This window comes from Mirounga angustirostris, unplaced genomic scaffold (assembly GCF_029215605.1).
Source record: "Mirounga angustirostris isolate CCGP_5_RB_7025 unplaced genomic scaffold, mMirAng1.0.hap1 SCAF_14, whole genome shotgun sequence".
Taxonomy (NCBI): domain Eukaryota; kingdom Metazoa; phylum Chordata; class Mammalia; order Carnivora; family Phocidae; genus Mirounga; species Mirounga angustirostris.
The window spans coordinates 23,275,858-23,289,291 of NW_026991722.1; the positions used below are offsets into that span (position 1 = coordinate 23,275,858).

General features: G+C 35.1%; 1 protein-coding gene across 7 annotated transcripts in view; it reads right to left on the minus strand.

Annotated features, from left to right (window-relative positions):
• The window catches only part of SMAD4 (SMAD family member 4), a 70,200-nt gene that overhangs the window by 17,939 nt on the left and 38,827 nt on the right, over positions 1 to 13,434 (minus strand). For 6 of the 7 annotated variants that reach the window (XR_010407154.1, XM_064577587.1, XM_064577586.1 and 3 more), the window contains exons 6-10: positions 12,591 to 12,710; positions 12,380 to 12,496; positions 10,891 to 10,941; positions 2,041 to 2,251; positions 775 to 943 (exon numbers count right to left, since the gene is read on the minus strand). Coding sequence is in view for 6 of the 7 variants with exons in the window: in XM_064577587.1 (XP_064433657.1) it covers positions 775 to 943; positions 2,041 to 2,251; positions 10,891 to 10,941; positions 12,380 to 12,496; positions 12,591 to 12,710 (668 nt within the window). In the remaining variant the exon portion in view is untranslated. The remainder of the gene's footprint in view (positions 1 to 774; positions 944 to 2,040; positions 2,252 to 10,890; positions 10,942 to 12,379; positions 12,497 to 12,590; positions 12,711 to 13,434) is intronic. The other variant, XM_045886693.3, reaches the window with a different exon arrangement.

A 13,434-nucleotide genomic window follows, 5' to 3' on the forward strand; every position in this document is an offset into this window, starting at 1 on the left:
ACTGCAGTAACTGAAAATGAGATACTAAGTTTGTTGTTGTGAGGCCATCAAGCAATTCCATTTCTGTATATGCTATTTGACTGTATTATTTGTACGCTAAGCAGTTTCCTGGGAATAAGTGATGAGTTACAGTTAATTCCACTAACTTAGAATGGCCAACAATGAAGATGCTTAGGATGACTGTAAAAAACCTGAAGTTAAAAATATATTTAGGCTTTTTAATTCCAACTATCTTTCTTTCAAAAGCAGTGTATGTTATAAACTAAAATTGATATGGGTTGAATAAATGATAAACACCTCAGGCTTAATATGCAAAATGATAATAAATAAAACTCATTTAATGTACAAAATAACTTTTAAAAACCTGGTATTGAAGGATTTTTCATTTCTCAGGTTCTTAATTTGAAAAGCTATTAATTTTAGAATTCCCCTCCATACAATCCTGAAGACTGGCTAAGATAAATTTCTAGAGTCTGATTTTTACCAAGGAATACAAATTTCGAGATTTCACTCAATATTTTTAAGAGCCTGTGTATTACTCTAAAACATTTAACAAATTTATTAATAAAACAATGGGCATGAATGCGACCATAAAACTAGATATAGCCAATCATGTCAATAAATGACCCAGGAAATGTGTTTTATACACAAACATAATTTCTGATTATTTAACACATAAAAAAGACATTTTTCTTCTCCTCCCACCTCCATCTCAATTCTTTAAACAAATAGAGCTTTCTATGTCTAAAATGTTTGAGTAAAAGTGCAACTAACCTTTATGTATGCACTTGGGTAGATCTTATGAACAGCATCTCCAGGTGCACGCCCAGCTTCTCTGTCTAAGTAGTAACTCTGCACAAAGACTGCATGGTCACTAAGGCACCTGACCCAAACATCACCTTCACCTTTACATTCCAACTGCACACCTTTGCCTATGTGCAACCTTAGGAAGAAAAAGGGAATTACATTTTATTTTGATAAGTATTTAAAGATAAATTTTAGTTCAGATTATACAGCATACCAAATATTAAAATTAAAAAAAAATAAAAGATGTTATATAACACCATTACTGAAAGATACCCACTGTTAACATTTTTGTATATTTCCTTTTTTAATATCTCATTCATATATAATTATGAGCATATATATAATACTTACTATGTGCCAAATATTTAATATAAATTCTCACTTAACCTTCACAATTCAGTAAGGTAAATATGATTATTCCCATTTTATAAATTAAACTAAGGCATATAAAAGCTTATAGCTACACTGTCCAAATCAACAGCTACTAGGTACATGTGCCCATTTAAATTCAAAATTCAGTTAATCACATGAGTTGTATTTTAAGTGCTCAACAGCCATATTTTAATGTAGGTAGTGGCTATTGCAGTGAATAGCACAGATATAAACTATTTCCTTTATCACAGAAAATTCTATCAGACAGCACTGGCTTAGAGAGTAAGGAATTTGCCAAAGTCACATAGCTAGTGATAGAGCTATAAGCACACACACGTCCTTAAAGATCTGAGATCATATGGTACCTAAAACTATGAATATTTTCTTGTAATATTTCATCTTAAGCATTTACATTTGCTATACAAACTTTTAATTAACATTTTAATACATAAAAAATGAAAGTTCATCAAAATTTAACCATTTCCCTTTTATTATCATTTTTCCAATATTATAAATAATACTTGCAGAAACATGTCCTCATTTTGTATTATTTCCTCTCAATAGACTTGTAGAAATAATATACAATAAGAGAAAATACAAATTTGTTTCAAACTGGATACCAAAAGGTCTAGTTTACTATTCAAAACACAGAAACATCACTAACTTAAACAAAAGACCATTTTTATCATATTTTAAATAACAAACATCTATAATTACAATGCAATGTTTACAAATTCTGAATTTTCAAGATGACCTTTATATTCAAAACCTTATAAATCTACATTGAAAAATGTAACTTCAAATAAATGACAATGTACTATGTTCAAGTTTTAAAATAACTAACTATACAATCAACAATACCTTGCTCTCTCAATGGCTTCTGTCCTGTGAACATTGGAGAGTTGACCCAAGCAAAAGCGATCTCCTCCAGAAGGGTCCACATATCCATCAACAGTAACAATAGGGCAGCTTGAGGGAACCTTAAATGTCTCTCCTACTTGAACATCCATTTCAAAGTAAGCGATGGAACACCAATACTCAGGAGCTACAGGAGGTAGACAGGAGAGAACATCTACCCATGTCAGAAAGAGATACAGCATTCATGTTCATTCCATAAGACAAAGCTTTTCCTAAAAGAAAGGGTGAAGGAAGGGGAGAAGCATCTGAAAAGCACCCAAAAGAATCTGATTAAAATGACAATGCATTAAAAAGTAGGCACTTCTATGTTTTCCATTTTTCAGTTCAGTACCTAAGCATTCTTGAACTCTAGTCATTTTTAAAATCTCAAAATTGGTTCTTACCTCAAAGGACTCATCCAACTAGGAATTTAAAGAAGAGAAGTAATCAGATTCTAAAATAATTTATCACAATGTTTCATTTGACTGTACATATAGTTTCTATATAGTCTGAACTTTTATTTTTTTTAAAACACACTGACTCTAAGACATATTCCAGGGAAGTGTCCATGAGTAACATTAATTTATGACATACTTTTATAGATCCCTAATTGAGAGAAAGGGCATAAGCAAGTCAGCCATCACAGACTAGAGTCAAGGTTAATTACACTCCATTATACAGTGGCTGTGAGCAGGAATTCTCAACTGTCTCTTGGGTGAAAGGTCATTTGTCCCATCTGTATTTTTAGTGAAGTCAATTCATGTTAACTACTACAATTTTAACTTTGCAAATGTATTTAGTGTATTCATTTGAACAACAACAAATGACTTAAAATAACCTTAAAATTTTCCCTGGGGGAAAAAAAGGCACTATTTGGTGTGGTTTGCAAATATACTTGATCAAATATTTCTAGTTTTTGTTTGAATAAAACTATTATTACACAGAGATAACATACATGGAAATTATTTGATTTTCCTTTTTTAACTAATTTAACAGATATATATAGAGTATCTAGGAATTATTCTAGGCACAGCATACACAGCAGTAAATAAGATAGCTATTGTCCCTATTCTCATGGAGATGCAGAGGCAGACAAATAAGGAAATAAATGAGTAAGATGACTCCAGTAATGATAAACACTGTGAAGAAAATAAAATGGGGTGTGGGATAGAAAATGACTGGAAAGAATCCTTCATACTAGATGGCAGGGGTACATCCTATCTGAAAAGGTGAAATTTGAAAGACCATGTATTTATGTAAAGACTGTGAACAGAACATTTCAAGAAGAAAGTAAATGCAAAGGCCAAGTAAAAATGGATTTGACATATTTAAGGGGGGGAAAGGCCAGTGCCACTTATTAGAGAATAAAGTTTTTTGCTGATGGGGCACCTGGGTGGCTCAGTCATTAAGCATCTGCCTTCCACTCAGGTCATGATCCCAGAGTCCTGGGATCGAGCCCTGCATCGGGCTCCCTGCTCCGCGGGAAGCCTGCTTCTCCCTCTCCCACTCTCCCTGCTTGTGTTCCCTCTCTCGCTGTGTCTCTCTGTCAAATAAATAAATAAAATCTTTTAAAAAAAAGTTTTCTGCTGATAAATCAATTTATTTGCTTCTCGATGTGCCCTTTATGAACTTTGACTAAACTAGAATTTACAGCAATAAAACTTTCAACAATCTGTAGATACTTAGGATGACAAAAAAATAGATCTTTTCAAACTCCCAAAATATCTTAAAATGAAATATGACTGATACTTAAAATATATTTTAAAAATCTTGTAGGGATGCCTGGGTGGCTCAGTCAGTTAAGCTCTGCCTTCGGCTAGGTCATGATCCCAGGGTCCTGGAATCAAGTCCCACTTCAGGCTCCTTGCTCAGCGGGGAGCCTGCTTCTCCCTCTGCCTACCACTCTCCCTGCTTGTGCTCTCTCTGACAAATAAATAAATAAAATCTTAAAAAAAAAAAAAATCTTGTAAAATCTGGGGCGCCTGGGTGGTTCAGTCAGTTAAGTGTCTGACTCTCCGGTCATGATCTTAGGGTCCTGGGATGAAGCCCTGCTTTCTGGCTCCCTGCTCATGAGGGAGTCTGCTGTCCCTCTCCTTCTGCCCCTCCTCCCACTTGTGTTTCTCTCTCTCTCTCAAATAAATAAAATCTTTTTAAAAAATCTTGTAAAATCTATGTATTTAATTGCTTTTCAAAATGTTGTCAAGTAAGAAAGTATTTTTCAATGAAGCATTAATAAAACAAACCACATGAAGATGGTGATTCAAAAACTTAGCAATTCAAATGTTTTGCCACACAGATCAAATCAACTAATCACAAATACTTAACATTTCTTTAAATATTTTTGGTTATCATTAAAACATGAAAAAGTAGTGATATACTGAAGTCCCTTCTTAAAAAAACAGTTTTGAAATATTTATGAAGTTATTCTGTATTAAAGACAGCACATTATGCTATGAACAAAAAGCTTCAGCAAACTGGCAGATATATTTATATTAGTTAAAGCTAAAACTAAAGAGGTTGTCTAAGGGGGCGCCTGGGTGGCTGTCGTTAAGCGTCTGCCTTCGGCTCAGGTCATGATCCCAGGGTCCTGGGATCGAGCCCCGCATCAGGCTCCTTGCTCCGCGGGAAGCCTGCTTCTCCCTCTCCCACTCCCCCTGCTTGTGTTCCCCCTCTCGCTGTGTCTCTATCAAATAAATAAATAAAATATTAAAAAAAAAAGAGGTTGTCTAAGACAAGATAACAATTACCCAATGTTCTAGAAGCAAAAAACAGTAATAGCATTTAAAAGGGTCTTTAAACAATCCAAGCAGTAAATTCTGTTACAAGCAATGCCCTGAAGTCATGAATGTTTATAATGCTGAGTAAAAAATAAGGTCCAAGTACATGCATTTCCTAGTTCATACTGAGTAACATTATCAAGAAGTAAAGTGCCATGGTGAGCAACCTCTTTCCATGACAGTCAATTCAGGAGTGAAAAAGAGAGTTGTATAACCTCTACATTTAAATAAGAAAAAATATACTTTTAATCATCATGAATTATAACATCTGCAACTGCACTTAAACCTTATTTTATTATTTTCCAGTCACCAAAGGGGTTTTTGTGTGCTTGCCTAATATCTCAGACACAATACAACAATGATGGTTACATAAAGCTGCATCTCTGAATGAGTTGACCTGCTAGTACTGGGAAGAAGAGTTTTAAGAAACTTGAAGTTAACAGAAATTGGCATCAGAATTGCACCATAGACCAGGGATGAAAAAACCACCAACTGTTAAGAGATTGTTAAGGCCTAAGAAAGCAAGAAGAAGGGGGTTACTATCTGTGAAGACAGAGAACTAGAAGTAATCTAAGTGGGTTCCAGAAAACTTGGCAGTCCAGGGATACAATATACCATGTGAAAAACCTCTACTACACTCTCAATTCGCTAAACAGCCTGGAAGAACCTTTTTTTTTTTTTTTTTAAACAGGAGAAGGCGAATAGGAAACACTCATTAAGATTTTCTAGATCTCTCTTTGCTCTTTTGCTCCAAGGACCAAATGCCATATTAAGCGACAAGCCTGCAGCTTCTCAAAACCAGTATTAACAGGAGGATGAAATTACTCAGTTCAGGAGAGAGCTTTCTTAATGTTCTAATTCATATGAAAGGGAGTGGGACTGTTATGTGCTTGCTGATGTTGATATTTTTAGCTTCTTGTTGCTGAATTAGTGAAGTTGAGCTGATCTCATGAAGCCTATGGACTGCTCATCACTGGCCAGAGAAAAGGTTTTTAAAAGGCTGAGTTAACAACATGATTTTTTTTTTTTTTTTATAATTTAAGAACTTAGCTAAATACTTCTTTATAATGGGTAAATGTATTATAAAGCACAATTACACTGAAAAATATAGTCTCCAAGGCATTCTCTTCAATTTCTGAAATAAAGTCATTCAAAAAGTTAAAAACTTCGTTAAAGTGCCCAAGAGACTCATTATGAATTATTTCTTTTATTATTTAGATCTGAATAAGATGACCTATGAGAATCTTTTATCAACACATAAAGGCACTCTCTTGAATAGTAGATAGTTCCTAAGTACTAGAATATAACCTGAATTTAGAAATCTGTGGATTTTGAACCCATTTGTGAATTACCAAAACAACCTCAAAGACACTGAGGAAACTCTTTAATTTGTAATCAATATTTAATTCAATGAATATATCTCAGCTTTAAGAAAAAGCAAAAAGAGTCCATAAAAAGGAAATAAAATGACTAACCTTTTCCAAAACTTTTTTTCAACTTAGTTATCAAAATCAAAGCATAAAAATCACCAAGTATAAGGCCTATCTGAAATCCTTAACACCAAGGTAATGACCAATAATAATTATTTTCATTTTCTACAATTTATATTACCTCTATTTCTGAAAACATCTATGTAACTGTCTTCAAAAATCATTTCTCAAAATAGGTTCACTATATATTGATGATATTTCATTATTTCAAATATTTTACATATTCAGAGGTATAGGCTTATTTCCTATCTAAATGGCCCTAAGTCTGTGGTAGAATATTTTAGCATTTCTTAATCGGACCTTAAGGGGCTGCATTAACCAGACACCTAAAACAAATATTAACTTTGTTTTCTATTCATTTATGAAACAGGACTGCAGAGCTGTAAACTAACAACTGTAATTTAAATAGAATTAAAAGTACTAGAGGGGTGACTGGGTGGCTCAGTTGGTTCGGCTCAGGTCATGATCCCAGGGTCCTGGGATAGAGCCCCACATCTGGCTCCCTACTCAGCGGGGAGCGTGCTTCTCCCTCTCCCTCTTCTGCTGCTCCCCTTGCTTGGGTTCTCTCACTTTCTCTGTCAAATAAATAAATAAAATCTTAAAAAAAAAAAAAAAAAAGAATTAAAAGTACTAGACAGCAGGGGACGCAGGGATTAGGAAAGGTTTCCCAACAGTGGTATACTCCAGGTAGATGTTAAACAGAGTTTGCCACATTTAGGACCTTAGGAGTACATGGGTGGGCACCAAGATGGCCCCTAATGATTCTCACCTTCTGATATTCACATCCTTGTGTCGTCCCCTCCCCACAAAATAATATCTTACTGAAATTATGATGTGACTTTTGAGGCTAAGTCTTAAAAGACCCCAAGGCTCTGTCCTGCCTTCTCTTGATCACTTACTCTGGGGGAAGTTAGCTATCATGTGAAGACACTCAAGAAGCTCTACAGAGAGGTCCACACAGAGAGAAACTGACCTTTCTGCCGACAATAACAATTTACCAACTATGTGGGTAAACCACCCCGAAAGTGAATCCTCCCACCCCAGAAAATCCATCAGATGATAGCAGCCCAAGCCAACATCTTGACTGCAACCTCATGCGACTCTAAATCCAGAGCAAACCAACCAAGCCATTCCCAGATCCCTGACCTACAGAAACTAAGTAAGATAAAGAATTGTTATTACTGGTTTAATCAGCTAAGTTTGGGAAATACTCTATTACAGAACAACAAGTAACTAATATAGAGTACAAGACCTATCACACAGAGATTTTTCTGCATGTGTTAAAAAAGCATAGAGGAATGATATAGCTGAGCAAGCTTGAGTATGTGGTTCAGGTTAAAGCATAAAGAGACAAGGCTAGGAAAGTACGCAGGGACCAGGATCAGACACTATATTCTGCCCAGCTAAGGAATTTAGACCTTTTGGCCAAGCAATAAGTAGGGAAAACGATGCAAGTTCTTCAGCTGAGAAATAATTAGATTCAAATTTGAAAAGAAATACTGAGTAATAACAGAGATTTAACTATGCCTACAGCTCTCCCAATAGGTAGACCAGTTAAAATATTTTTTTTTTTTTTAAGATTTTATTTATTTATTTGAGAGAGAGAGAATGAGAGAGCACATGAGGGGGGGAGGGTCAGAGGGAGAAGCAGGCTCCCCGCTGAGCAGGGAGCCCGATGTGGGACTCGATCCCGGGACTCCGGGATCATGACCTGAGCCGAAGGCAGTCGCTTAACCAACTGAGCCACCCAGGCGCCCCTAAAATATTCTCTTAACAGTACAAGAGAAGAGGGGCACCTGGGTGGCTGAGTCGTTAAGCGTCTGCCTTCGGCTCAGGTCATGATCCAAGAGTCCCAGGATCGAGCCCCGCATCGGGCTCCCTGCTCAGCGGGGAGTCTGCTTCTCCCTCTCCCTCTCCCCCTGCTTGTGTTCCCTCTTCCGCTGTGTCTCTCTCTGTCAAATAAATAAATAAAAATAAAAATAAAAAACAGTACAAGAGAAGAAATGAAGAAAACAGTTGTGAGGTAAAACTCCTCTGGGGCCTGTAAGTATTCATAGCCAAAGAGTTCACAGCCAACTGGGTTTCAACCAGCTGATTCCACACTAACATCTGTGTATGCACAGAGCTAATTCCTTCCCACAACCACTCAGACAGAGACCTTTCAGGATTGTTCTCACCATTAAGTCACTTTCTATTCTACTCATAGACAAAAGCTTTAATGCCAATATGCGGTGTTCCAGATGTGTATCCTCATAACTAGTTAATGCTATTCCCTAACCACCAGGAGCTGTTAGACCTCAACATCAGTTCTACCATGAGAAGAATGAATAATCTATCAAGAAGCCAAAAGCAATTGCTGAATGCAAACTGAGTCCAAATAACCATTTCCAACTTCACCTCACCATCTCATTCAGGGTACGTCTTTCTTCTGAGCTCTGGTTATTCTCTCTCCCGCAGACCACCTTCCACTAAGCCATATGGACACTGAGGCCCCCCAAAGTGCCAAGAACCACTACTGACTCTGAGTGATGCTGCCTTGAAGCCAGAAAAAATTCTCATTCTTAAAGCTCTAGATTTTCCCCTCTTATCACAGTATGTTTATTCACAACAAATTAAGATTTGGATACAATGATTTTATTTATATGATTTCAAAAACAAGTAAAACCAATCTACTAAACTAGACTGTCTCGTGATGCATTCATCACTTTCAAAGAGCAAAAAAAAAATAGTATCCACAAAAAGCAGAACAGGAGCACCTGGGTGGCTCAGTCGTTAAGTGTCTGCCTTCAGCTCAGGTCACGGTCCCAGGGTCCTGGGATTGAGCCCCGCATCAGGCTCCCTGCTTCTCCCTCTCCCACTCCCCCTGCTTGTGTTCCTTCTCTCGCTGTGTCTCTGTCAAATAAATAAATAAAACCTTAAAAAAAAAAAAAAAAGAACAGTGCTCTCTGGTAGGGAGGAGAAGTTTTTGACTGAAACAAAATGCACAGGATAGGAAGTTTTCTAGGGGTGTGGCAAATTTTAGTTATCAATCTGAAGGGTGGTTACCTAGGTGTTAGCTTCAATGTTATTCATGAGACTGCACGTATAGTTGTTTTACGTACTTTTCCATATATTTCTCAATAAAAATGTTTATAAAAAGGCAAGGCTCCTTAACCCCAAAAAATGTTTAAAGCCACAATAAATACGCAAATAACATATAGAAAAATCTACTAAAGAGGATTACTTAACTAGTAATTATGTACGGTTAAAAAGTACTTCTGCCCCACCCATAGCATTTTTCTTCTAATCAAAACAAATATTATTTGCCTCCTAAATCAACAAAAAGTCTATCAAACTATCCACCTAATCTGGTGAGCATGGTAAAACTCTCATACTCTGATGCGATCACTGTAAAGCAATTCGGCTTTTTTATTCAGAAGCTCTTTAAATCTCTTAAACTGAAATATGAGAAGAGTTACAAGCTTGAAAATCTTACCCTCAATGGTTTTGGGTTTTTTTAACATCCGAAAGAAAAATTAGAAAATAAAAAATAACAAACAGAACACTGTTGAAGAAAATTATGTAGATCTATTTGAAGAACTGTAAGTTATCCTTTAAATTGATCATTATACTTATTGTAGTTATGTTTTAAAAAAAAATTTTATTGGAAATATATGCTCATATATTTATATACAAAACAATTTTATACGATTTCCTTCAAAATAATAAGTGAGGGTATGAATGAGACAAGACTGGTCCAGAGCTGTTAATAGCTGAAACTGAGGGATGAGTATACTGGGGCAGGGGGGGGTGTCTGATATTTGGTATATGTTTGAAATTCTTCATAATAAAACAAATTATTTTTAATTAGGGGAAAAATTAAGTGATGAGTGGAAATTAAATATTTGCAACTTTTTAAGCTAAGAAAAAGATACGAAGGGATAGCGGAAAACAAATCAAAATCTTATGTTAATGCTAAGAAGCCCTCAGTATTTTATTTTATTGAGATTTTCTCTGTTTTATTACTTCTATAGTTTAAAAAGATATATTCAAACTCTGAACTGAGGAAATCTATTTAGTTATTTACTGCTTTGAAGACTAATCAAAAAGTTTCTAAAAATTCCAATTAACCAGAAATTCCTGAATCTATCTTCTAAAACAGACACAGTGAATTATTTTTATTTTCAGCATCTACTTCAGATTCTTCCCTGGCTTTTTAAGCTACAGTTTTACAGCTGTTCTATTTTGAAACCTAGTTTTCTTCTGCTACATATTTATGTATTCAGTGCTAAAACCAGCATTTTGTTACTTCATATTTTAGCTGAAAAAAACAGTTCTTGTCTTTTCTTTCACATAGTTAAAAAGAATCAAATATGGACACCCTATGTGTGACTATATCAGCTACTCGTAAACTGTTGATTAGCTAATGCGATAAGCAGTATTATATTTATCTAAAAAGTTAGGTTACTCTGTAATTATACTAAAACGTGTGTTTGTGTGTGTGTGTATGTTTTAATTACTATAAAGAAAATCTAAAATATAGGGAATCAATGTTGAAATACACTTACCAGGATGATTGGAAATGGGAGGCTGGAATGCAAGCTCATTGTGAACTGGCCCTAAAGAAAAGACAATAAAAATCCCATTTTTATTTATTAAAAGTTTTCCAATGCTAAAACTTTTAATAAACCTTACTTAAATATAACTACCGTACCTTAGGAGTTGTTTAGATCAAGCTTATGCAATGTCTAAAAATGTAAAAGCTTTGTTTAGATTACTTTATAATAAGCAAATACTCTTGAGTTACTTTTGTGGGTATTTAGGAGCTAACATTTTAATGCTATGTGCCAAGTGCTATTAGCAATTTACAATAATTGTACATGGAAAATTTAATGTAAATTATAAATGAATTATTCATTTAACATGATAGAGTATAATTTACAACGCAATAGATGATAATAATTCAAACTGTTAGGTCCATTCTCAAAACAAGTGTTTAGGGTTTATTAAATTAAGGATATTTACATAATGGAACAGTAGCTAAGATAATTGAGAGATTATTAAGTGTTAAAACACTGTGCTAACCACTTCACAAGAATTATTACATTTACTTCTTACAACATTCCTTGAGATGGATACTACTGTTAGCCTTAAGGCTTAGTTAGTGGGAGTTATGTAACTTGCCAATGGTCACACAGCCAATTAAGGGTCCAAACTCAGCACCTTAACCACTATGCTGGGCCAGGCAGCCATAAAAAATTATATTCTCTAAAACATGGAAAAATAGTAACATAACTGAAAATAAGAAGGATACAACAATATATACACAGTATGATCCTTTCCCTCCCAAGTGTATAGACACCTATTTATATGACTGGAAGAAAAAAATAAGACAAAATATGAGAAGTAGATATCTCTAGGTAGGAGGACTCTGGGTAATTTTTATTTTCTTATTTACACTTCTCTGTATCTTCCAAGTTTTCTTTGGTACTATTAATTTATAATGGAGGAAAAGGAATTTAATACATAAGAAAAATTTATGCTCTTGACTTCACTAAGCCAGATGAACAATGTTCCTCTTCTGCCTGAAACTACAAGCTATGATTATTAGTAGAGTCTCCCTCCCAGTCAAGCCTGCACAGAGTAATGATAGATTCAACATCTAAGTGTCTATAGTATGCTGAATAGTATGATGAGGAAACCTTGAGATCTTGACACTCAAGGGGTTTCAACCCACTTAGGGTGGATATACAGATATACATGAGATCTAGGAACATATACAAAGCAAACAAATGAATGGAAATCAATGTGGTGTTAATGAAACATCAGCAACAGAGAAATAAATGTACTTAGTAAACAACACTCCTCTAAAACAAAGGTATGATAACAAAACTATAAAAAGTAAATAATACTGTTTACTAAAAATGCTGAAAAGCAGTAATCATTTAATGAAACTAAATTGTAAGATGAATAAAAGATGTAAAAACATTAAAAAAAAAAAAAAAGAAAACCAGTTCTCAAAAAGAAAAGGCCCTTACAACAAAAACGAGAGCTTACAGTAATGTCCGGGATGGGGCGGCATAGGCGGGTGGTGCTGAAGATGGCCGTTTTGGTGGTGAGGCAAATTAGGTGTGTATGGTGCGCTCCTACTTCCAGTCCAGGTGGTAGTGCTGTCTAAAAATTAAGGCCCACATGGATTAATTTGCTTTTAGAAAGCCTGCCTATTTTTTCTCAACTACTTAAAAGATTTTAAAAAGCATGTACATACTATGATGGTAAGTAGCTGGCTGACCAGTAAATCCATTCTGCTGCTGTCCTGGCTGAGGCCCTGAAGCTATCTGCAACAATCCTTCACTATGGCTGCCCGCCAGTATACTGGCAGGCTGACCTAGAGGAACAAGAAGACATTAATACGGTACATTGATCGATGCAATCCTATGTTTTCATACAGTAAATGAAGGACCAATTATATCTGATAATCACAACTATAAAGATGGGCAAAAAATGGAACTCATCTATGGTCTATCAAGTAATAAATCCTAAAGTCATCTATGAAGGCAAACCTTAACTTGAAAATGTCCAAAACTGTTCTACCTTAAGTAATGTCTAGCTAATTTTAGAGAATTTTTCCTTCATAAATATTCTTCAAATGCCAGCAAAATGCCACTACATGTCTAGCTTATCATAATAACTTCAGAAGTACATCAGCTCATCCCTGGGCATGCCATGTAGCTCTGGACCTTTCTGATTAGCACTCCAGAAGTCCACACTCAAGGAAACGTTGAAAACTGGAAATTCATTATTATTAGCACTGGTACTGATAATAGCAAAATGCTACAGTTTGATAAAAGAAAAGCAGAGCAGGCAAATATTTTAAATGGAATGTGATGGGTAAGGTGAAGTTTAGAAAAGGTCAAGCTCCACTATTCAATCAATAGAGCATTGCTAGTAAAAAAAAAAAAAAGAAAAGAAAAACAAAAACAATAAACAAAAACCACAACAACAAAATATAAGTCTACTTTGAAATTTTTTCATGTATTTTTAAAAACCAAAAATCACTTCCTTCCAAGAACACTACCATCTTCCCAAACTGAGAGGAAATTAGTTACCCT